The 26761-nt window shown below is 47.2% G+C and overlaps 1 protein-coding gene across 1 annotated transcript; it reads right to left on the bottom strand.

Annotated features, from left to right (window-relative positions):
• Positions 1-3538: 3538 nt before the first annotated feature.
• On the bottom strand, positions 3539-25564 carry mtm1 (myotubularin 1). Its single transcript, XM_030338698.1, has 15 exons — positions 25484-25564; positions 21817-21876; positions 21403-21497; positions 19042-19149; positions 17134-17235; positions 15698-15781; positions 15345-15494; positions 14370-14555; positions 12873-13055; positions 10790-10945; positions 10003-10050; positions 9636-9728; positions 9434-9547; positions 7241-7417; positions 3539-6664 (listed from the first exon to the last, which is right to left on the bottom strand). Exons 2-15 carry the CDS (start codon positions 21866-21868, stop codon positions 6494-6496), a joined length of 1719 nt encoding a protein of 572 aa, XP_030194558.1. The 5' UTR covers positions 21869-21876; positions 25484-25564; the 3' UTR covers positions 3539-6493.
• Positions 25565-26761: the final 1197 nt, after the last annotated feature.

Raw genomic sequence — 26761 nt, 5'->3', positions numbered from 1 at the left:
AGGACTACTGACTGAGGGACTACTGACTGAGGACTACTGACTGAGGGACTACTGACTGAGGACTACTGAGGGACTACTGACTGAGGACTACTGACTGAGGACTACTGACTGAGGACTACTGACTGAGGGACTACTGACTGAGGACTACTGACTGAGGACTACTGACTGAGGACTACTGACTGAGGGACTACTGACTGAGGACTACTGAGGGACTACTGACTGAGGGACTACTGACTGAGGGACTACTGACTGAGGACTACTGAGGGACTACTGACTGAGGACTACTGAGGGACTACTGACTGAGGACTACTGGCGGACTACTGGCTGAGGACTACTGAATGAGGACTACTGACTGAGGACTACTGACTGAGGACTACTGACTGAGGACTACTGACTGAAGGACTACTGACTGAGGACTACTGACTGAGGACTACTGAGGGACTACTGACTGAGGACTACTGACTGAGGAATACTGACTGAGGACTACTGACTCATTGGGAGGGGAGGGGCATGTGTAAATGTGTCAATAACACAGGTTGAACCACTGTTCCACGGTGCCTTATGAATCCAATCCACATTAAGGCGGTTTAGTTGTAATTAATGAATTACTTAAGTGGGAGGGGACCCTGCGTTCCGGCCTATAGATATTGTCCTTCTAAAGCGTCACCTTTACATTCAATGAAGAAATGGGTAAATTGCTTTCAATCAGAACACAGGCTCTTTACCACCATCTTGTGGATGTATGGTGCCGTTGAGACAGACATAAAATCTATAGACACTACTACCATCAGCTCATTACAACATTTCAACGTTTAGCGGATGAGGTGTCATACAATCCACACACACACCCACTGTGTAAAGGGCTTAAGGTACCTAGAAATGTCCATGTCATCTAGTAAAGATGACATGGACATATCTGTAGGATACACGTCTTATCTTAGTCAATAGGATGGAGTTACACAGATCACACCGTGGACAGGGACTAACCCTAACCCTGACCTAGAGACAGGACCAACCCAAACCTAGAGACTAACCCTAACCCAGAGTCAGGTCTAACCCTAACCTAGACAGGACTAACCCTAACCCAGAGTCAGGTCTAACCCTTACCTAGATACAGGACTAACCCTAACCTAGAGACAGGACTAACCGAAACCTAGAGACTAACCCTAACCCAGAGTCAGGTCTAACCCTAACCTAGATACAGGATTAACCCTAACCTAGACAGGACTAACCCTAACCTAGAGACTAATCCTAACCCAGAGTCAGGTCTAACCCTAACCTAGATACAGGACTAACTCTAACCTAGAGAGAGGACTCACCCTAACCTAGAGACTAACCCTAACTCATAGGATAGTAGAGGGAATTCAATGGAAACACTGATTTAAGAACAGGGGGTCATTAGACTCTACCTAATGGTACTTTTGTCGTCTTCACACTGTAGGCACAACATGTGTTCATGTTTTATTATTTATTTGCTTTTGTGTGAATCCCTAAAGACTAATGTGTCTGATGTTTACTGCAAACATGCTAGGTAGCAGGTCTAACCTGCTCGGCCCCTGATTGGCTCCAGGCTCACAGCACGGGTCGCCATAACAGCTCAACTGACTCTGATCTTGGGACCTAAAGCACAACATTCTTAGACTGGGTAGCCCCGCCCATTCTGCCGCCGATTTGAGTTTGCCCTGCAGAAGGGTCTGGAGAAGAGCAATACATTTCTTTCTGGTTTCGATATGTTTTTGCGGGAGCCAATCAGCAAGGTGGCTTACTCTCCTGGCACGCAAATTGGCTGGTTTAACACAGCAGCCAATAACGTACAGTCATTTCAACTAGGACCATTGATCACACCTCTTGTGCTGAAAAAATGACAGCAGCCTCCCCAGACCAAGCTCAATCTACGATTGCACGTTGGTCTGGCAATAGCCAGGCTAGGAATTCTGACTTTCTATAATCAGGTTAACCTGGAAATACAGCTTCTGTATTCCCAGGTTAGAGAGGGAGAGAGAGACAGACACATGGACACAAAGATACTTGGACCTGAGAGACAGACCGACAGACGGATGGACGGACGGACGGACGGACAGACAGACAGAGAGAGCAGCAGACTGTCAGCCTCCACCCAGCGGAGAGGGAGAGCAGACTCTCCTCAGCCTCCACCCAGAGAGAGCAGCAGACTGTCAGCCTCCACCCAGAGGCAGCATCAGACTGTCAGCCTCCACCCAGAGGCAGCATCAGACTGTCAGCCTCCACCCAGAGGGAGCATCAGACTGTCAGCCTCCACCCAGAGAGGGCAGCAGACTGTCAGAAAGAGAGAATCTGTGATTGGTTCCATGTGAAGGGGGTTGTACCAGATCTGATCTGTGATTGGTTCCATGTGAAGGGGGTTGTACCAGATCTGATCTGTGATTGGTTCCATGTGAAGGGGGTTGTACCAGGCCTGATCTGTGATTGGTTCCATGTGAAGGGGGTTGTACCAGGTCTGATCTGTGATTGGTTCCATGTGAAGGGGGTTGTACCAGGTCTGATCTGTGATTGGTTCCATGTGAAGGGGGTTGTACCAGGCCTGATCTGTGATTGGTTCCATGTGAAGGGGGTTGTACCAGGCCTGATCTGTGATTGGTTCCATGTGAAGGGGGATGTACCAGGCCTGATCTGTGATTGGTTCCATGTGAAGGGGGTTGTACCAGGTCTGATCTGTGATTGGTTCCATGTGAAGGGGGATGTACCAGGTCTGATCTGTGATTGGTTCCATGTGAAGGGGGTGTACCAGGCCTGATCTGTGATTGGTTCCATGTGAAGGGGGTTGTACCAGGTCTGATCTGTGATTGGTTCCCTGCAGGGCGCTTCGCCGTGCGGGACATGAAGCAGACTGTGGCCGTGGGCATCATCAAGTCGGTGAATAAGAAGGCTCCGGGAGGAGGGAAGGTCACCAAGGCCGCTGCCAAGGTCAACAAGTCCTGAGCTCCGGCTCGTCCATAAAGCTCTTTGAGGTGGTGGATATGCGGTGGTTTATCACATGATGTGGTTTAATGTGACGCCCCAACAACCATTCCTCAGACTAGCGCCATCTAGTGCCCACGCCCGACATCAGCCTGTACTGACAATAAATGGTTCTAACCTCAGAGAGGTGTCACTGTTCATACAGAGGAGTAGGTTCTGACCTCAGAGTGGGTTCACTGTTCATACAGAGGAGTGGGTTCTGACCTCAGAGTGACTGCAGAAGAGAGCAACATTTTGAAACTAAATATCCAAAGAATATTCCCACCCTACTCACCTGTGATTGACAGGTGATGTGAACTTCCTTCCTTAGCCAATCATGGAAGAGATGTCCTGAACGGTCAGAAATGAGCGGGGGCGGTCTCACACAGAAAGGCGGAGCATAACAGAACCAGACTTCAGAGCATTTCACTGATAGCATAAAACATTCAAACAATAACTTGCATGTAATCTACAGCACCATTAAAATAAATCATCGAAAGCAGTTACAATAAGGCAACCAAATTAAAAACATTGAAATCAACATTAAACACACATTTCAAACTGACATTTCATTACTTTATTTTCTTTCGGTCAAATGTTACACTAAGTGAAATAATATTTTACAGTAATTGAACTTAGACAGTAAAAATGAGTTTGAGGTAATTACAAAATTGTTACTTTGTACAAAGTAAAAGATACACAGAATAGATTCTGATCTCCCTGTAACACTTGTGTGTTGGGCCCCTCTACCGACGGCTGCTGTTTGGATAGAAAAGGGTCCCTTTAAAGAGCGGAAGGAGTGCTTCAACAGGCTGAGCACTGGGCCAGGGAGTCTGGGTAAACCTCTTCAACGACGACTGGTTAGCAGTAAACATGGCTAACCACTAGACGGTTACGGAGCCCTGTAACCCATCAGAGCCAGAGATCCTGGGGACAAACCGAGGGGTGAGTGAGATCAAACCCCTGTAGAACTTAGAGAACCCTTTTATATCTGTGAACCATAATTAAATACCATAGCTATGAACCATAACTATAAACCATAGCTGAGGTCTGTGTGGGGGCTAATTTCATAAAGGCTGTTTTAGCGGACTGAACCAGAGAAGGTATAAAAATACTCTTGGGAATTTGAGAAGGAGGCAAATTACAATCTCTCTGACTCCAGTCCACCAGGGGGCGGTCCTTTGAGGTGCTCGTGTACAGTATGCAGGTAATACCCAGAAAATATACATTGTTATTCCCCCATTACAAATGGAAATGATACGATTTCCCAAATTTCTACAGTAACCACACACACACACACACACACACACACACACACACACACACACACACACACACACACACACACACACACACACACACACACACACACACACACACACACACACACACACACACACAGCAAGATGAATAAGGAAATCAGTAGAAAATCACAAATAATTTTAAATAAAGTGTATATAATCCAATATAGTCCAAAATATGTATTAGCATTTTTAAAACAATTACATCCAAATATAAAACATAAATTACAAAATGGTAATCTTTCTTCGCCCTGCAAATAACTATCTGACCCTCATGTTAGAATCAGATGATAGACATGGATTCAGATTAAACTGAATGATCTGATTCTCACATTATCCTGAAGGATGATCTATTTTTTCCCTTATAGTGAAAGATGGGAACATTTGTAATTTAATTACAAAAGTCCTTCAAAAGGTCTAATTAAGTACTAATTAAATTAGAGCAGTCACCAACCAACTCACAGGAGTTTCATTATTTTCTCTACCTTCTATGCTTATATATATATATATATATATATATATATATGGCGTTTCTGAAGAATCTAATTGTTAACCAGGTTATTTTGAGCTCCACAGCTCATCGTCAGATGTTCATCATTTACAGAGAATGATTCAGTTTGTGAACACATCGATTTAGAGAAATATAAATATGAACAATAAAAGTTAAGTCCAACACTAAACTTTAACTTTCTTTGTACTCAACAAAAAACAACATTCCCTGAACACTATTAGAAGCAAAACATCCCATACTATTCCCCTAATTTAGACATAGCAGTACACAAGCAGTCAGTCACACACACTAAAAGAGCTCAGCACACAAGCAGTCAGTCACACACACACACACACACACACACACACACACACACACACACACACACACACACACACACACACACACACACACACACACACACACACACACACACACACACACACACACACACACGGCTCTGATTGGCCAGACGATGCCCTCCCATAAGGCAGTACTCTGTTGAGTTAAAAGTGAAGGCTGAGAGTCTTTGCATAATAATCTCCATCATTAGGTATAATCTAATAGAGGAGCTGATCAAATACCATATTAGGTTATCCACAAATATAGGCTATATACATTTTATTCTAGGATTGTGTTTGTATGAAATGCCATTTGTGTAAATAATAAATATGTCCTACTGAAATTGAAAACAGTAATTATATGACAGTTTATCCACAGTTAAACTGTGTTGATTAAGATTCTACTGAGACCTTTATTCTGATTCACAGATTACACTTTCTAAACTATTTGATCTCTTTGAAGACTTTTAATCTTACCATCTAAACATATTGATTGAGATATTTTTGATCGTTGTTAGTCAGTAAAGCCAACATTAAATGAAGAATTCAAAACAGATCTTTAAGACCTGGTGCGTTGGTCCTGGAGGTGAGAGGGTAAGAAACACCTGGAGGACCCAACCCCTCTGTGGAGCGTCAAACACCACCAGGAACCATCGAGACCAGGGACCATCGAGACCAGGGACCATCATGGACCATCAAGACCAGGGACCATCGTGACCATCATGGACCATCGTGACCAGGGACCATCGTGACCAGGGACCATCGAGGCCAGGGACCATCGATAGACCAAGGACCATCGAGACCAGGGACCATCATGGACCATCGTGACCAGGGACCATCGTGACCAGGGACCATCGAGACCAGGGACCATCGTGTCCAGTGACCATCATGGACCATTGAGACCAGGGACCATCGTAACCAGAGACCATCGAGACCAGGGACCATCATGGACCATCGTGACCAGGGACCATCATGACCAGGGACCATCATGGACCATCGTGACCAGGGACCATCGTGACCATGTGAGCATCAGGTGACTCCATCATATTAAGCATAAAAATATATATTTTTTAATAAAACTCAAAACAAACACTGCTACTATTGTAAAAAATATAAAGATGAAAATATATTTAATGATGTTATTCCAAGTTTAAATTTTTTTACATTTATATACATATCTATTTTTCAGCCGATTACTTATTTCCTAATTGCATTTTTAATATTGACCCAAATGGCATTCTGCGTGTGTGTGCATGTGTGTGCGTGTGTAAGGTGGGCACTAGAGTGCAGGGCAGAAGGGGCGGAGCCTAGGCCTGGGGTGGAGGCGGGGCCAGAAGGGCTGGAGGCGGGGCCCAGAAGGGGCGGAGGCAGGGTGGAGGCGGGGCCTAGAAGGGGGTGTGCAGATGGGTGAACTGCTGGGTGGTGGGGGCCGGGCCGGGCGGGGCGGGGGAGGTCATGTGGGCGGAGGGAGGAGAGGGGCTGAGCTCCTCCAGCTTCCTCAGGTACTCGTCCCTCAACACCAGCAGCTCCTTGTAGCGCTGCTCCACCGGACTCTGCTGCTGCAGCACCACCAGTTCACACAGACATACATGATCAATATATTATATATATTCAGAGATAATATGATAATATAGGAATTATAGCTCCTGTCAGGGTCAGGGTCAGGGTCAGGGTAGGGTGAGGGTCAGGGTCAAGGTGAGGGTCAGGGTCAGGGTCAAGGTGAGGGTCAGGGTCAGGGTCAAGGTGAGGGTCAGGGTCAAGGTGAGGGTGAGGGTGAGGGTCAGGGTGAGGTTGAGGGTCAGGGTGAGGGTCAGGGTCAGGGTGAAGGTGAGGGTCAGGGTCAAGGTGAGGGTGAGGGTGAGGGTCAGGGTCAGGTTGAGGGTCAAGGTGAGGGTTAGGGTGAGGGTCAGGGTCAGGGTTAGGGTCAAGGTGAGGGTCAGGTTGAGGGTCAAGGTGAGGGTTAGGGTGAGGGTCAGGGTGAGGGTCAGGGTGAGGTTGAGGGTCAGGGTGAGGGTGAGGGTCAGGGTGAGGTTGAGGGTCAGGGTGAGGGTCAGGGTCAGGGTCAGGGTGAGGGTCAGGGTGAGGGTCAGGGTCAGGGTGAGGGTCAGGGTGAGGGTCAGGGTCAGGTGTACCTGCTGGCGGATGCGGGGGTTCCAGCGGATGTAGTAGGACACCCAGAGCTCCAGGTGGCGCATGCTGGCCACGGGGTAGAGCACGCGGCCCGACTCAGGCGTGTAGAAGGGGTTCAGGTAGCGAGTGCTGCTGCTGTGGACGTACGACCACAGAGACACCGTCTTGGAGCGCACCTCCTGCACCACCAGAGGAGAAGATCAGGGGGGTGCCATGACGACCACTCAACACACACACTGGTACCATGACGACCACTCAACACACACTGGTACCATGACAACGACTCAACACACACACACACTGGTACCATGACAACCACTCATCACACACTGGTACCATGACAACCACTCAACACACACACTGGTACCATGACAACCACTCATCACACACTGGTACCATGAAAACCACTCAACACACACTGGTGCCATGACAACCACTCAACACACACACTGGTACCATGACAACCACTCATCACACACTGGTACCATGACAACCACTCAACACACACTGGTGCCATGACGACCACTCAACACACACTGGTACCATGACGACCACTCAACACACACACTGGTACCATGACGACCACTCAACACACACACACTGGTACCATGACGACCCCTCAACACACACTGGTACCATGACGACCCCTCAACACACACACTGGTACGATGAGGACCACTCAACACACACTGGTACCATGACAACCACTCAACACACACTGGTACCATGACAACGACTCAACACACACACTGTTACCATGACGACCACTCAACACTAGGGCTGTAACGATGCAGAAACTCACGATTCGGTTTGCATCATGATTTTTTTGACCCACGGTTCGATACATCCCACGATTTTTTTAAATTTAAAAAGCATTTTATTTAAACAACACTTATATACCAATTAACTTTCTGTAACATTTAATAACAAATAATTTGGAACACTGAACAGATTTGAACAGAAAAAATACTATCAAAGTATAGCTAAATTAATAAAGAAATAACCAAAGATTGCAGTTGGAGGATGCTTTTTGCTGGTAGGCAAAAAACCCTCAACTGTTTGGTTGGTTTAGTCAAATATCCTTATTAGCGCTTCAAATTAGGCTATGTAGCTTAAATAATGACATAATCAGGCCGTATAGAATGCAACATGTTTAATAGCCTAACTTTCAATAGATGGGGAAAAACATGAACGTCTAACATGAACGTCGCAATAACGAGGCATAGTGTTACGAGTAGCATATGTGTGTGCGCGAGATTGGCAGTGTGCGTATGCGTGTGTGAGTGACGTCAGCGAGTGAGTGGACGAGCGAGGAGAGCGAGCGGTAGCGCGTGTGTCTAGTGAAGAAGCGTACGAGTCCGGTAGAATAAAGTACCCATCCTGTCAATAATCGGTGGCCGCTTCATTCCGACCTATAAGCAGAAAAACTGCCAGTCAAATCACACAAAACAATAGAGACAGGATCACAGAGGCAATATTTTTCGCGCTTGGCCCACTCTGGATAAATGTCGTTCATATCGCATATGAGGACTTCGACGGCTGTGGAGAAATGCAATCCTCCGTAGCCACGGAGAGCTGTCATCACAGAGAGGGCATCTCGTCACATACTTACGGCATAGGAGGGGGCGGTGTCAGCAGACTATTATTTAGACAATTATTAGCAAACTTCAATCTGACAATTTGACCGGAGAGTTAGAAAGGTCATATCACGCTTCTGCCTTTTCACACCGCGAGACAGGTTCGTGGCTTTGAGTGTCGCGATTTTGATTTCGATACGCGTATCGTTACAGCCCTACTCAACACACACACACACTGGTACCATGACGACCACTCAACACACACACTGGTACCATGACGACCACTCAACACACACACTGGTACCATGACAACCACTCAACACACACACTGGTACCATGACAACCACTCAACACACACACTGGTACCATGACGACCACTCAACACACACACTGGTACCATGACAACCACTCAACACACACACTGGTACCATGACAACCACTCAACACACACACTGGTACCATGACAACCACTCAACACACACACTGGTATCATGACTCCTGACGCGGTACCTACGTTCAGCGGGGGGGCCTACGCTGAGCGGGGGGGGGCCTACGGTCAGCGGGGGGGGCCTACGGTCAGCGGGGGGGCCTACCTTCAGCGGGGTAGGGGGTACCTACGTTGAGTTCCCGCATGCTCTCACAGTTGAACAGGAAGGTCCCGAAGCGACAGCTGTAGAGGTGCTCCAGGACGGTGGCCAACAGCCGCTCGTTGAACTCGAAGGCTGTGGGGAACTGGAGAGGAGGTCTGCTGCTCAGCATTCATTCAACACTTTAACATATCAACACTAACATCACCATGAACAGGAACCAACAGGACTACCTGTTTGGTCATCTGCCACACGCAGTCGATGAACTGAACGAAGATGGGCGAGCGGTCCTGGTCCGCATGGTTCTTGTCTCCGTGACCTATTCTCTGTAGAGCAGGACCAGAAGGCAGATCTAGAATATACATCTAGAATACAGCTCCTCTAATACACATCTACAATACAGCTCCTAGAATACACATCTAGAATACAGCTCTATTCTTGATGTATGTTCCAGAGGCGGTTCTCTAGATGTGTATTCTAGAGTCTACAGTACACATCTAGAATACAGCCTTTGGAACATACATCAAGAATAGAGCTAATGAATATGTCCCATTACTTCCACACATTAATTATAAACTGATTCAGATAGGATATACTTACTGAGGCAAACTTGTGGCCAAAACTTAGCCATTCCTTCTCAATCAGTACCTTAACAGATTAAAATAAGAAGATAAATGTTTACTGAAATGACACACGCACACACACACACACACACACACGGTCCCGACTGCTGGGGTGACAGGGGACAAAGCTCTTTAGACCTCCAGACTTCCTGCTGCACTTGACATTCATCAGGTGTTCAGGGCCGTGTTCCAATACCCGTACTTCCATGAGTATACTTAAAGGAAGTATACTATCCTCACTGTCTACTACGTTAATTTTTCAGATGCGAGTGCTGTTCCAAATCGAGTACTCCGTGGTGCACTGACCGGAAATTACGATCACGACTGCCGCCGCGGCTCCTCCCCCGCAATAAACATCCCGCTTTGAACGGTGAACTCTTTACGCCTAGCAGCTATAAAAAGCTATAAAAACTATAAAAACTACAAAATGACTATTAATGCAGGCTATGTGGAAAATGCGCCGACTTTGGCTCAGCCTGGCTCCGCCTATTCCGCTACGTAGCTAAGATGGCTGCCGTTGAGTACGGGGAGATTGAAGTATACTTATTTTCGCCAGATCTGAATTGGAACGTACTATGTACTTAAAATTTGGCTTGTAAGTACGGACAGTACGGGTATTAGAACACGGCACAGGTTTGGAGTCTTTGATTTGAGTGTTCTTTTGCCCCATTCACTTTTCATTATATTGAAACATTATATTTCATATTTCATTATAACATTGTTGCCAATGTATCAGATCATTTGGTGAGCAGAGTTTGACCAACCTCGAATCCCCTGAGAGTGCGGTAGTGGCTGTCCAACATGAGCATGGCCAGGGAGCTGAGCTGGGCCGTGCGGTCCCAGCCGTCGCTGCAGTGCAGGACCACAGACTTCCCTCCCGACACCTTGTCTGCTACACGGATAGCTCCCGCTAACACCAGCTGAGGGAGACAGGCAGGCTTCAGCCTCCACGTGATGTGAGCTCTACTCAATGGAGACCTCCAGAGCCTTGAATCAGACCACGTGATGTGAGCTCTACTCAATGGAGACCTCCAGAGCCTTGAATCAGACCACGTGATGTGAGCTCTACTCAATGGAGACCTCCAGAGCCTTGAATCAGACCACGTGATGTGAGCTCTACTCAATGGAGACCTCCAGAGCCTTGAATCAGACCACGTGATGTGAGCTCTACTCAATGGAGACCTCCAGAGCCTTGAATCAGACCACGTGATGTGAGCTCTACTCAATGGAGACAACCAGAGCCTTGAATCAGACCGAGTGGTGTGAGCTCTACTCAATGGAGACCTCCAGAGCCTTGAATCAGACCACGTGATGTGAGCTCTACTCAATGGAGACAACCAGAGCCTTGAATCAGACCGAGTGGTGTGAGCTCTACTCAATGGAGACCTCCAGAGCCTTGAACTCAGACCAGGTAGTGTGAGCTCTACTCAATGGAGACTAGGGCTGTCAACGAATATTCGAAGTTCGAATATTCGTTCGAAATGTATCCAAAAACGCGAATTCGAACCTGAAAATTAATATTCGAATGTGAAAAAACACTCCCGCGGTACAAGCGCCTCTATCTGCTTTGTGAATGAGTCTCTGTCTGTTCGCGATGTCCCTCATAATATTCGAATGTGAAAAAACACTCCCGCGGTACAAGTGTAACAGACTAGTATTGTGAAGAGCGAATGTATTTTATCCCCTCGGGGTTTCCGTACTTGGATATAGGTATTCCAGCTCGGCTATGCCATTCAATAAGCATCCGAAGTAGAGCTCAGGGAGCTAGTAGTCTGGCTGGTGAAAGCTGCTATAACGCAATGTTCTCGGCAAAGTCCGAGACAGCTTTTTTTTCATGAATCCGAACGGTGCGTAGTGCGAAGTGCCCTTTCGCTGGCATGGTGGAAGACGTAGGCGACATGCATATTTTTCTTTATCGATTTTAATAGGCCTTCTCGATAAATGGTAACTTGGTAAGCAAAGCAAGGAACGCTACCACTAGCATACTTTGTAACATTCAGAAGCGGGCGTCTTCTTCAGATTACTATAGTTTGCGCGCTTGCAGGTGTGGTGGTGAAATGCAGGCGATACAAAGTTGTGGCTTTTCATGATTAGGCCTCCACGTTACTGGGCTGTTTATAGGATATATATATATCCCGCTAATTTGAACCATGGTTTTGTCGCATTATTGACATATTGACGGCAACTGCGTCAAATAGGCAACCAGATATTCGAATAGTTCGAATTCGTGATTTTTTTCCAAACGAACATTCGAATGTCATTTTTGAGCAATTTTGACAGCCCTAATGGAGACCTCCAGAGCCTTGAATCAGACCACGTGATGTGAGCTCTACTCAATGGAGACAACCAGAGCCTTGAATCAGACCACGTGATGTGAGCTCTACTCAATGGAGACCTCCAGAGCCTTGAATCAGACCACGTGATGTGAGCTCTACTCAATGGAGACCTCCAGAGCCTTGAACTCAGACCACGTGATGTGAGCTCTACTTAATAGAGACCTACAGAGCCTTCAACTCAGACCAGGTAGTGTGAGCTCTACTTAAAGCTCTGGTAGGACTTCAAGGACCTACCAGAGACTTGAAGTCACAGAACAAGACCTAAGTTCTCTCTAGAATTGATGATGTGCTCAAGGTGTAAGGAGGTGCTCACCTTGATGTGCTCCAGGTGTAAGGAGGTGCTCACCTTGATGTGCTCCAGGTGTAAGGAGGTGCTCACCTTGATGTGCTCCAGGTGTAAGGAGGTGCTCACCTTGATGTGCTCCAGGTGTAAGGAGGTGCTCACCTTGATGTGCTCCAGGTGTAAGGAGGTGCTCACCTTGATGTGCTCCAGGTGTGAGGAGGTGCTCACCTTGATGTGCTCCAGCCAGTGGGTGGACTCCAGGCTGGACAGCCAGTGGGACTCCTCCACCGTGGGGTACACGATGTCCCGGAGCTTCTTCAGGGACTCCCGCATCACGTGGATGTTGTGGATGTCCAGGAAGATGAGTTCTGCATTCTGGTATTCATCTCCCTCATAGCCGCCCCCTGTAGCCTGGAGACCATGGAGATAGAACCACACTTTGGAGGAACCTGGAGACAGAACCACACTTTAGAGGAACCTGGAGATAAAACCACACTTTAGAAGGGCCTGGAGACAGAACCAGACTTTAGAGGAGCCTGGAGACACAACCACACTATAGAGGAGCCTGGAGAGTAGACAGAACCAGACTTTAGAGGAGCCTGGAGACACAACCAGACTTTAGAGGAGCCTGGAGAGAAAACCAGACTTTAGAGGACCCTGGAGACACAACCAGACTTTAGAGGAGCCTGGAGACACAACCAGACTTTAGAGGAGCCTGGAGACAGAACCACACTGATGTGTTGGTATAAAGGAGACTTCATGACTTCTCTTCCCTTCTAGAAGGCATCACGCGGAGTGCTGACCTTTTTGGTTGAACCCTGGTCTAGAAGGTCTCTGGAGTCCTGACCTGGTTGGCTTGACCCTGTTTTAGAAGGTCTCTGGAGTCCTGACCTGGTTGGCTGAACCCTGTTCTAGAAGGTCTCTGGAGTCCTGACCTGGTTGGCTGGACCCTGTTCTATAAGGTCTCTGGAGTCCTGACCTGGTTGGCTGGACCCTGTTCTAGAAGGTCTCTGGAGTCCTGACCTGGTTAGCTGGAACCGGTTCTAGAAGGTCTCTGGAGTCCTGACCTGGTTGGCTGGACCCTGTTCTAGAAGGTCTCTGGAGTCCTGACCTGGTTGGCTGAACCCTGTTCTAGAAGGTCTCTGGAGTCCTGACCTGGTTGGCTGGACCCTGTTCTAGAAGGTCTCTGGAGTCCTGACCTGGTTGTCAGGACCCTGTTCTAGAAGGTCTCTGGAGTCCTGACCTGGTTGGCTGAACCCTGTTCTAGAAGGTCTCTGGAGTCCTGACCTGGTTAGCTGGACCCTGTTCTAGAAGGTCTCTGGAGTCCTGACCTGGTTGGCTGAACCCTGTTCTAGAAGGTCTCTGGAGTCCTGACCTGGTTGGCTGGACCCTGTTCTAGAAGGTCTCTGGAGTCCTGACCTGGTTGGCTGAACCCTGTTCTAGAAGGTCTCTGGAGTCCTGACCTGGTTGGCTGAACCCTGTTCTAGAAGGTCTCTGGAGTCCTGACCTGGTTGGCTGAACCCTGTTCTAGAAGGTCTCTGAGTCCTGACCTGGTTGGCTGAACCCTGTTCTAGAAGGTCTCTGGAGTCCTGACCTGGTTGGCTGAACCCTGTTCTAGAAGGTCTCTGGAGTCCTGACCTGGTTGGCTGAACCCTGTTCTAGAAGGTCTCTGGAGTCCTGACCTGGTTGGCTGAACCCTGTTCTAGAAGGTCTCTGAGTCCTGACCTTGTTGGCCACAGCGTTGACACTGGGCCGAGCATCGAAGATGGTGAGCTTGGGCGTGCCGTTAGTCTCGCGCAGGAGCTCCAGGTAGCGCTCGTCGTCCTTGTTCCTCTTGCCTGACATGCCCACCAGAGGCTGGCTGCAGCGGGCGATGGCGGCCTGGTTGTCCCTCTGGATCCACGACAGCACCTGGGGACACACAGCGCTAGATTATCAGCAGCTAGCGGGAGGCTAACGGGGGGAACACAGCGCTAGATTATCAGCAGCTAGCGGGAGGCTAACGGGGGGAACACAGCGCTAGAGCAGCAGCTATCTGGAGGCTAACGGGGGGGAACACAGCGCTAGAGCAGCAGCTAGCTGGAGGCTAACGGGGGGAACACAGCGCTAGAGCAGCAGCTAGCTGGAGGCTAACGGGGGGAACACAGCGCTAGAGCAGCAGCTAGCTGGAGGCTAACGGGGGGAACACAGCGCTAGAGCAGCAGCTAGCTGGAGGCTAACGGGGGGAACACAGCGCTAGAGCAGCAGCTAGCTGGAGGCTAACGGGGGGAACACAGCGCTAGAGCAGCAGCTAGCTGGAGGCTAACGGGGGGAACACAGCGCTAGAGCAGCAGCTAGCTGGAGGCTAACGGGGGAACACAGCGCTAGAGCAGCAGCTAGCTGGAGGCTAACGGGGGGAACACAGCGTTAGAGCAGCAGCTAGCTGGAGGCTAACGGGGGGAACACAGCGCTAGAGCAGCAGCTAGCTGGAGGATAACGGGGGGAACACAGCGCTAGAGCAGCAACTAGCTGGAGGCTAACGGGGGGAACACAGCGCTAGAGCAGCAGCTAGCTGGAGGCTAACGGGGGGAACACAGCGTTAGAGCAGCAGCTAGCTGGAGGCTAACGGGGGGAACACAGCGCTAGAGCAGCAGCTAGCTGGAGGCTAACGGGGGGAACGCAGCGCTAGAGCAGCAGCGGCTAGCTGGAGGGACCCCTCACCGGGATGCGGCCCCTGGACCTGAAGGCGGCCACCCTCCTCAGGTCCTCCTCACTGGCCCGGTATGGCACGGCCAGGATGGTGGGGTAGGTGTCACACAGCTCGTAGTTCTTGTTGATGAAGGTGATTCGCCACCTTTCATTAGGCAGGCCCTGGGGGGGGGGGGACGCATCAATCAGAAGTGGCCCCACATGGTGTCAGTCACATGATGTCAGTCACAAGGCGTCAGTCACATGGTGTCAGTCACATGGTGTCAGTCACATGGTGTCACATGATGTTCTGGTAGGAAGGAGACGAGAGGTTCTGGTAGGAAGGAGACGAGAGGTTCTGGTCCGTGTTCAGGTGTTCCACTCACCTGGCGTCTGAACTCTTCTAAGGGTTTGTAGATGCTCCAGCCGTTCTCCTCGTACTTCTCCTGGCTCAGGTAGGAGAACAGCGGCTGGCCCAGAGGATCACAGAGAACAGTTGAGACAATATTATATCAATTAGAAACATTAACAAAAGTGTCATCAGTGGTCATGGAGATTAACCAGCTAACAGTTGAGGGCTTATATCCTGATCTTAGATATAAGATCTATGACAACACAGTGAGGTGGGTCGTTGGAGTCTGGACCCAACATGTTCCTTCAACCAGAGGAGAACGTCGATCCCTCAGTCCTACATTACTATAGTCACACGCCTAACTTTACCTAACTTTAATCACACGGCTTACTTTACTTTAATCACACGCCTAACTTTACCTTACTTTAATCACACGGCTTACTTTACTTTAATCACACGGCTTGCTTTACCTTACTTTAATCACACGGCTTACTTTACTTTAATCACACGGCTTGCTTTACCTTACTTTAATCACACAGCTTACTTTACTTTAATCACACGCTTTACTTTACATTAATCACACGCCTAACTTTACTTTAATCACACGGCTTACTTTACTTTAATCACACGGCTTGCTTTACCTTACTTTAATCACACGGCTTACTTTACTTTAATCACACGGCTTACTTTACTTTAATCACACGGCTTGCTTTACCTTACTTTAATCAAACGGCTTACTTTACTTTAATCACACGCCTAACTTTACTTTAATCACACAACTTACTTTACTTTAATCACACACTTACTTTACTTTAATCACACGCTTACTTTACTTTAATCACACAGCTTACTTTACTTTGATCACACGCGTGTGTCCTAAAGGTAACATAGAGGTAACATGTGTCCTACCTGAAGGTAACATAGAGGTAACATGTGTCCTACCTGAAGGTAACATTGAGGTAACATGTGTCCTACCTGAAGGTAACATTGAGGTAACATGTGTCCTACCTGAAGGTAACATAGAGGTAACATGTGTCCTACCTGAAGGTAACATGTGTCCTACCTGAAGGTAACATGTGTCCTACCTGAAGGTAACATAGAGGTAACATGTGTCCTACCTGAAGGTAACATAGAGGTAACATGTGTCCTACCTGACGGTAACATAGAGGTAACATGTGTCCTACCTGACGGTAACATAGAGGTAACATGTGTCCTACCTGAAGGTAACATAGAGGTAACATGTGTCCTACCTGAAGGTAACATAGAGGTAACATGTGTCCTACCTGACGGTAACATAGAGGTAACATGTGTCCTACCTGAAGGTAACATAGAGGTAACATGTGTCCTACCTGAAGGTAACATGTGTCCTACCTGAAGGTAACATAGAGGTAACATGTGTCCTACCTGAAGGTAACATAGAGGTAACATGTGTCCTACCTGAAGGTAACATAGAGGTAACATGTGTCCTACCTGGCTGTGTGACAGAGGGAAGGCGTATTTTGACAGGATCTCGAAGATATCTCGTCTACTGTGTCCTTCTTGTTTCAGGGCGAACCGGAGGCTCCTCATGTCCTGAGGAGGATTCACCAAGTGGTTAAAGTCACGTCCTGAGGAGGATTCACCAAGTGGTTAAAGTCACGTCCTGAGGAGGATTCACCAAGTGGTTAAAGTCACGTCCTGAGGAGGATTCACCAAGTGGTTAAAGTCACGTCCTGAGGAGGATTCACCAAGTGGTTAAAGTCACGTCCTGAGGAGGATTCACCAAGTGGTTAAAGTCACGTCCTGAGGAGGATTCACCAAGTGGTTAAAGTCACGTCCTGAGGAGGATTCACCAATTGGTTAAAGTCACGTCCTGAGGAGGATTCACCAAGTTGTTAAAGTCACGTCCTGAGGAGGATTCACCAAGTGGTTAAAGTCACGTTCTGAGGAGGATTCACCAAGTGGTTAAAGTCACGTCCTGAGGAGGATTCACCAAGTGGTTAAAGTCACGTCCTGAGGAGGATTCACCAAGTGGTTAAAGTCACGTTCTGAGGAGGATTCACCAAGTGGTTAAAGTCCCGTTCTGAGGAGGATTCACCAAGTGGTTAAAGTCCCGTTCTGAGGAGGATTCACCAAGTGGTTAAAGTCACGTTCTGAGGAGGATTCACCAAGTGGTTAAAGTCCCGTTCTGAGTAGGATTCACCAAGTGGTTAAAGTCCCGTTCTGAGGAGGATTCACCAAGTGGTTAAAGTCACGTTCTGAGGAGGATTCACCAAGTGGTTAAAGTCACGTTCTGAGGAGGATTCACCAAGTGGTTAAAGTCACGTTCTGAGGAGGATTCACCAAGTGGTTACAGTCACGTTCTGAGGAGGATTCACCAAGTGGTTAAAGTCACGTTCTGAGGAGGATTCACCAAGTGGTTAAAGTCACCTTCTGAGTAGGATTCACCAAGTGGTTAAAGTCAGCGCCATGCGACTATCAGCTCCATTGAGGGGACCAACAAACTGATCAGGACTCGGTACGGACTGCTTCCTGGCTTTCCTCCTGAGTGGTGTAGCACCGATCAGCAGAAGTCCCTCAAGACTCACTGGTCTAGAAGGATCTCCTTAATGCTCTGAGCAACCCCCTTAAAAAGTGCTGTAGGTACGAGTAAAGAGCTGATATTTAATATTAAAGGTGATAGGTAACAGCATGAGGCTGGAGGCCCTGTCAGACCTTAGAGCTCTATATCACAGCATGAGGCCCTGTTAGACCTTAGAGCTCTATATCACAGCATGAGGCCCTGTCAGACCTTAGAGCTCTATATCAAAGCCTGAGGCCCTGTCAGACCTTAGAGCTCTATATCAAAGCCTTAGGCCCTGTCAGACCTTAGAGCTCTAAATCACAGCATGAGGCCCTGTCAGACCTTAGAGCTCTATATCAAAGCCTGAGGCCCTGTCAGACCTTAGAGCTCTATATCACAGCATGAGGCCCTGTCAGACCTTAGAGCTCTATATCAAAGCCTGAGGCCCTGTCAGACCTTAGAGCTCTACATCACAGCATGACGCCCTGTCAGACCTTAGAGCTCTATATCACAGCATGACGCCCTGTCAGACCTTAGAGCTCTATATCACAGCATGAGGCCCTGTCAGACCTTAGAGCTCTATATCACAGCATGAGGCCCTGTCAGACCTTAGAGCTCTATATCAAAGCCTGAGGCCCTGTCAGACCTTAGAGCTCTATATCACAGCATGAGGCCCTGTCAGACCTTAGAGCTCTATATCACAGCATGAGGCCCTGTCAGACCTTAGAGCTCTATATCACAGCATGAGGCCCTTTCAGACCTTAGAGCTCTATATCACAGCATGAGGCCCTGTCAGACCTTAGAGCTCTATATCACAGCAGCATGAGGCTCTGTACCTTGCAGGTGATGTCCAGACCGTATGAGTTCTCTCCTCTGCTGGAGGCTCCGCCCATCTTCTCCACCCGACTGATGACCCCCAGCGGGACGTCCAGGGTCAACGCCTCCTACACACACACACACACACACACACACACACACACACACACACACACACACACACACACACACACACACACACACACACACACACACACACACACACACACACACACACACACACACACACACACACACACACACACGTTTTGGTCCAGATGTTCCTACAGGTCAAACCATTGAACCAGCACAGGGTCTTGTGTTGTCCAGATGTTCCTTCAGGTCAGACCACTGAACCAGCACAGGGTCTTGTGTAGGGATGGGGATCATTAATATTTATTGATATCGATACCATTTTCAATACTCCTTAACAATCCGAGTCTTTATCGATACCACCATCGATACTTTTCTATTAATTGGTGGAAATACGACGCGTTTTTAGTGATGAGGAAAATATTTAGGAAATAAATAATTGTATTTTAAATTAAATATGTAATTGTTAATAAATATTGAGATCAGCAGTTTTAATTATATATACTAAAATGATTAGAGCACTTACAATTGTATTAGTAACACAGAATTACTCATGTTTCTCACCCAAAACTCAATTTACCGTTTCTCTGTTACATTTGAACGCATCATGATAACCGTCGTTTTACTGAGCCAACCTCAACACATCGTCACGCAGCACATCTGAAACTTTATTTACTTTTTAAGATAACTAGCTTGTATGCTACCGATTACAACTGACGGGACTATAGCGACAATGTCTGTGTGCGATTACCGCTCGTACTTTGAGTGGATGATTAAGACGGGCCCGTCTGTGGTGCGACAGGAGACGGAGGAGACAGTCGAAGGTACTGCATTTGGCCTTTATTTGATGCACAATGCTAATGTGCTTGGCCATTGAGGCTGTGTCCCCCCTTTACAATGAATGATTTCCGTCCGTTCAGCCCTCCTCGCGAGCAAAGTTAACCGCCAGACTTCACTTGTTTTACTTGTTACATGTTTGCCGTGACGCGACTCGAGGGACACAACATTACGTTACAGGACCTACGGGACAAAAAAAATAATAAATGATCGACGGGACTCGATAGTGGTATCGATAAGCCCAAACGTTAATGATTTTCGGGTTTTGAAAAAGTGGAACCGGGTCCTTGATAGAACCGGGTTTCGATCCCCATCCCTAGTCTTGTGTTGTCCAGATGTTCCTACAGGTCAGACCACTGAACCAGTGCAGGGTCTTGGGTTGTCCAGATGTTCCTACAGGTCAGACCACTGAACCAGCACAGTCTTGTGTTGTCCAGATGTTCCTTCAGGTCAGACCACTGAACCAGCTCAGGGTCTTGTGTTGTCCAGATGTTCCTTCAGGTCAGACCACTGAACCAGCGCAGGGTCTTGTGTTGTCCAGATGTTCCTTCAGGTCAGACCACTGAACCAGCACAGGGTCTTGTGTTGTCCAGATGTTCCTTCAGGTCAGACCATTGAACCAGCTCAGGGTCTTGTGTTGTCCAGATGTTCCTTCAGGTCAGACCACTGAACCAGCGCAGGGTCTTGTGTTGTCCAGATGTTCCTACAGGTCAGACCACTGAACCAGCACAGGGTCTTGTGTTGTCCAGATGTTCCTTCAGGTCAGACCATTGAACCAGCTCAGGGTCTTGTGTTGTCCAGATGTTCCTTCAGGTCAGAACACTGAACCAGCGCAGGGTCTTGTGTTGTCCAGATGTTGCTACAGGTCAGACCACTGAACCAGCACAGGGTCTTGTGTTGTCCAGATGTTGCTACAGGTCTGACCACTGAACCAGCACAGGGTCTTGGGTTGTCCAGATGTTGCTACAGGTCAGACCATTGAACCAGCGCAGGGTCTTGGGTTGTCCAGATGTTGCTACAGGTCAGACCACTGAACCAGCACAGGGTCTTGGGTTGTCCAGATGTTGCTACAGGTCAGACCATTGAACCAGCGCAGGGTCTTGGGTTGTCCAGATGTTGCTACAGGTCAGACCACTGAACCAGCGCAGGGTCGGCTTAGCTCTGGAGGTAGAGCAGTTGTCTTGTAATCGAAGGTTTTTAGTTTGATCCCCAGCTCCTCCTAGCTGAATGTTGATGTGTCCCTGAGCAAGACACAGGTAAGACCTAACTGCTCTTGACGAGCTGGCTGTCGCCTTGCCTGGTTGACTCTGCCGTCGGTGTGTCAATGTGTTTATTAACCGATGTAAGTCGCTTTGGATAAAAGCGTCTGCTAAATGCCCTAATTGTAAATTTAAATTTGGGTCTCGGGTTTTTTGTCTTAGCGTAGCTATGGGGGTGAGTCTGTAACTTACTGCCTCTGTGCTCTTGAAGAAGAGTCTGTAGTTGGTGATGAAGACCTTTCCTTTCAGAGCACCGTTGAAGGGACAGATGTAGATGAGCTCCTTGTCTGAAGAGAAAAGCAGTAGGATCAGGAAGATTTGATCATTGTTAAGAATTAATTCCTAAGCACAATACGATGGCTCTGTGATGATCTCAGGTCTTGTTTGTAATATAATGAGAGAACCAAACAATACAGTCATGCCCCGAACCGTTCCAGCGAATGGAAGGATCCTGATTCTCTACTTGAAACGTTAGAACCCTGCTCTCTCCACTGGCTGGAGCATCATGGGATGTGCACAGGGGTAGACGGAGGGAAATGGAACCGGTAGTAAGTTCGTATAGGGCGACCTCTGAAAGAGGGTGTAACGTGGGTCAGGTGTACTTACCGGTGACTCTCTCTTCGCCTGGCAACAAGGCGACGTCTGCCAAGAGATCCATCTTTAAGACTGTACACAGAGAGGAAATACATGAGAAAACCACACGCCTGGAACATGTGTTGAGATACTAATATTATGGGCCAATTAACTGTCTCTTTGTTATATCGATATGCTGTCATTGGTGAAGTACTTTGGATTTATTCAATGATGAAATGACGAGCGAGCCGCCTCTAGTTATCACTAACCCTAGACCTAATGTCTCCTTAGAGAAACATAACTGCGTTGGAGAATGAAATGGTCTTACTTTGTCAACTCCGTCAATAAAAATCTGTCAACGTCAGCCAACACCCAAAGCTACTCTTTCATTGGACATTCATCACTTGAAGTGTAGTCCAGCATTGTTAAATACTTGATCCTGATTGGTCAGGAACCTTCCAAGGGTTCCATAACAAGACACCTCTTAGACATCTGAATCATGATCCAACATAAAAACAATGATTTATTCACCTATCGACCAACCTCCCCAACACAGAAACATTATGCTCACAGTATCAACAATATGTAAATGTGCTGATTAAGTCGCTATAAAACGAATAACACTATGGATGAAGGTAACTCATAATCAGTGTTGGTAACTGGTATGAGTGGTTTATAGACACATATAATATTAAACCTGCAGTAGTATAATAATACAATGAGTGGTTTATTACTAACCCATAGTACAAATAATATTAAAGCTGTAGTACTATTGTTTATGATCTTTCAGGGACTACACCCGTGTTAATACACACACACATCCGGGTTCACACATACAACAGTCTTATACAAACACACACCTTTGTTCATAGAGACCCGTGTTCTCTCACACACACACACACACCACACACCACACACACACACACACACACACACACACACACACACACACACACCCCCCCTCTGAGGGTCACAGGCCACACCCCTCTGAGGGTCACAGGCCACACCCCTCTGAGGGTCACAGGCCACACCCCTCTGAGGGTCACAGGCCACACCCCTCTGAGGGTCACAGAGCAGGGATCTGGTGGGCGGGGCTTGGGGGGTCAGCAGCTATGGTGCACCCGTCAGGTGAGGTCTACAGGCTTTAGGGTGACCAACGTCAGCCACACCCTCTCTCCTCCCAGGCAGAGGGGCTTCTGGGTAAGGTCTTTACCCAGTAACATCCACTCAGCCTCACATCATACCAGATTAACATCCACTCAGCCTCACATCATACCAGATTAACATCCACTCAGCCTCACATCATACCAGATTAACATCCACTCAACCTCACATCATACCAGATTAACATCCACTCAGCCTCACATCATATCAGATTAACATCCACTCAGCCTCACATCCTACCAGATTAACATCCACTCAGCCTCACATCATACCAGATTAACATCCACTCAGCCTCACATCATACCAGATTAACATCCACTCAGCCTCACATCATACCAGATTATCATCCACTCAGCCTCACATCATACCAGATTAACATCCACCCAGCCTCACATCATACCAGATTAACATCCACTCAGCCTCACATCATACCAGATTATCATCCACTCAGCCTCACATCATACCAGATTAACATCCACTCAGCCTCACATCATACCAGATTAACATCCACCCAGCCTCACATCATACCAGATTAACATCCACTCAGCCTCACATCATACCAGATTATCATCCACTCAGCCTCACATCATACCAGATTAACATCCACTCAGCCTCACATCATACCAGATTATCATCCATCTCAGCCTCACATCATACCAGATTAACATCCACTCAGCCTCACATCATACCAGATTAACATCCACCCAGCCTCACATCATACCAGATTAACATCCACTCAGCCTCACATCATACCAGATTATCATCCACTCAGCCTCACATCATACCAGATTAACATCCACTCAGCCTCACATCATACCAGATTATCATCCATCTCAGCCTCACACCATACCAGATTAACATCCACTCAGCCTCACATCATACCAGATTAACATCCACTCAGCCTCACATCATACCAGATTAACATCCACTCAGCCTCACATCATACCAGATTATCATTCACTCAGCCTCACATCATACCAGATTAACATCCACTCAGCCTCACATCATACCAGATTAACATCCACTCAACCTCACACCATACCAGATTAACATCCACTCAGCCTCACACCATACCAGATTATCATCCACTCAGCCTCACATCATACCAGATTAACATCCACTCAGCCTCACATCATACCAGATTAACATCCACTCAGCCTCACATCATACCAGATTAACATCCACTCAGCCTCACATCATACCAGATTAACATCCACTCAGCCTCACACCATACCAGATTAACATCCACTCAGCCTCACACCATACCAGATTAACATCCACTCAGCCTCACATCATACCAGATTATCATCCATCTCAGCCTCACACCATACCAGATTAACATCCATCTCAGCCTCACACCATACCAGATTATCATCCACTCAGGGCTCCACTCAGACTTTACCAGCTAGACTCGCCTGTATGATCGCTATTATAATAAAGAAACATAATATTCCAGTAGTGAACGTCATCATGGAAACTGGTTTAGGGAGGGGCGGGATGGGTTTCCAGATCCATGGATCAGCTAAAGGCCCATGTTGTCGAGGCAGCCCGTTCAGATGCATTGGTTAGGAGCGCCGTGTTCTGGTTCGACGGTGGACTAATATCACGGTGATGAGGCCATTTGGTTAGGAGCGCCGTGTTCTGGTTCAACGGTGGACTAATATCACGGTGATGAGGCCGTTTGGTTGCGAGCTGCCTGCTCATCTACTCCTAAAGGTCCACTGCTCAGGAAGAACTACTGCCATACACAAATAGAACCAGAGAAATGTTTCCAGGGAATGTGAATACAATCTATTTAGAATGAGCCATTCAGTTTTCTCACAGAACAATACTGCACATAACTAGTACTATAAGAACACAGCTGGTGTCTCGCTCCACCGCTGACCCTGAGATCTACGGATCTGTTATAATATTAAGATAATTTTGATGCCTTGATAAAGGACTCGTTGTGAACTACAACTGTTATGCCCTATAACTGTTATGAACTATCACTGCTATGAACAATAATTGTTATGACCTACAACTGTTCTAACTGTTATGAAGTCTACCCGTGATGATCTATAACTGTGAAGAACTATAACTGTGATCTCTACCTGTGATGAAGTCTACCTGTGATAAACTATAACTGTGATATGCAGCCTTCATTGGAACATGGTGTGGCCCGTGGGAGAAACCATTCTGGTATTCCCTTCATAAAGTGGTCCGGCCCAGTCTGGACCGGTTCCCTGTTTCCGAGGGACGTCAGTTATGGTCAATCTTTATTAACTATCTGGATCTCTCAGCAAAGTTCCCTCAGCTAAACTTAGTAAAGTAGTCCGCCCTGGTCTGGTCGGGTCAGACCATTTGGTTTCGGGTCAGACCATCTGGTCCTAAGAGTTCAGACCAGGAAACAGCGAAGGCCTACTCCCACTGAGAGCTTTCAAAAGTCCAATTCGTCCTCATTTGTTTGCAGCTATTGATATCGATTCGCCCTATCTCTGAAGGATATCCACACTTAAATATGTTAGACATTTGCAAGCTGAATTGATTTACTTACCGAGATAAACGCGTTCCTCCGTAGCTGTGTTTCCCTGTAGCCTCGGAACAACTCCGGCCAAATCACGTGACGGGTCCGGGGCCTTCGATAGGCTAGTTGTCAAAATTAACCGCGCAATGCTTTATGGGAAATGTATTTCCAGCTACTGAAACTGTTATTTACGTGAATATATTTGAAGAATTGTTGTACTGATGAGCCTATCCAGGAATATTAGTGAGAACGAATGCCAGTATTTTTAAAGAACAGCTATTATAGAATAAAACAATATCAAGTTAAGGTGATAAAAACGCAATGTAGTTGATTTAATTCAGCTGAATGTCTCTATAGCTCTATATGAAGGCTCTATATGGAGGCTCTATATGGAGGCTCTATACAGAGGCTCTATACGGAGGCTCTATACGGATGCTCTATATGGAGGCTCTATATGGAGGAGGCTCTATATGGAGGCTCTATATGGAGGCTCTATATGGAGGCTCTATATGGAGGAGGCTCTATATGGTGGAGGCTCTATATGGAGGAGGCTCTATATGGAGGCTCTATACGGAGGCTCTATAAGGAGGCTCTATAGGGAGACTCTATATGGAGGCTCTATACGGAGGCTCTATATGGAGGAGGCTCTATATGGAGGAGGCTCTATATGGAGACTATACGGAGGCTCTATACAGAGGCTCTATAGGGAGACTCTATATGAAGGCTCTATATGGAGGCTCTATATGGAGGCTCTATACGGAGGCTCTAATAATGGAGACTCTATATGGAGGAGGCTCTATATGGAGGCTCTATACAGAGGCTCTATACAGAGGCTCTATAGGGAGACTATATGGAGGCTCTATACGGAGACTCTATACAGAGGCTCCATATGGAGGCTCTATATGGAGGAGGCGCTATATATCTAACAACAACCAAAAAACATTAAAATCTTAATGCATGATTGTGGACCATATGGAAATAGTACAATTCCAGGTCTTCTGGAAATGTTTTTGCTCTCTCATAATTCAGCTTAATGTTGAATATATTGTTGCCTAAGGCACACTCATTAATGAGAAAATGTCAAACTGGCACTGCATGTTGAAAAGGTTGCTGACCCCTAGCTGCTCTATACAGAGGCTCTATATAGAGGCTCTATGAAGGCTCTATATGAAGGCTCTATGGAGGAGGCTCTTTATATATATTATTTATATTTACACCTAGAAAACTGACATTGGTTTTAATAATTATTATTCTCCTAATAATATCTCCTAATAATGAACCCCCTCCAAGAATACACTCCCTCCGCTC

Source organism: Gadus morhua, chromosome 17 (genome assembly GCF_902167405.1).
Source record: "Gadus morhua chromosome 17, gadMor3.0, whole genome shotgun sequence".
NCBI classification, from domain to species: domain Eukaryota; kingdom Metazoa; phylum Chordata; class Actinopteri; order Gadiformes; family Gadidae; genus Gadus; species Gadus morhua.
This window is presented reverse-complemented; position numbering and strand designations above follow the sequence as displayed.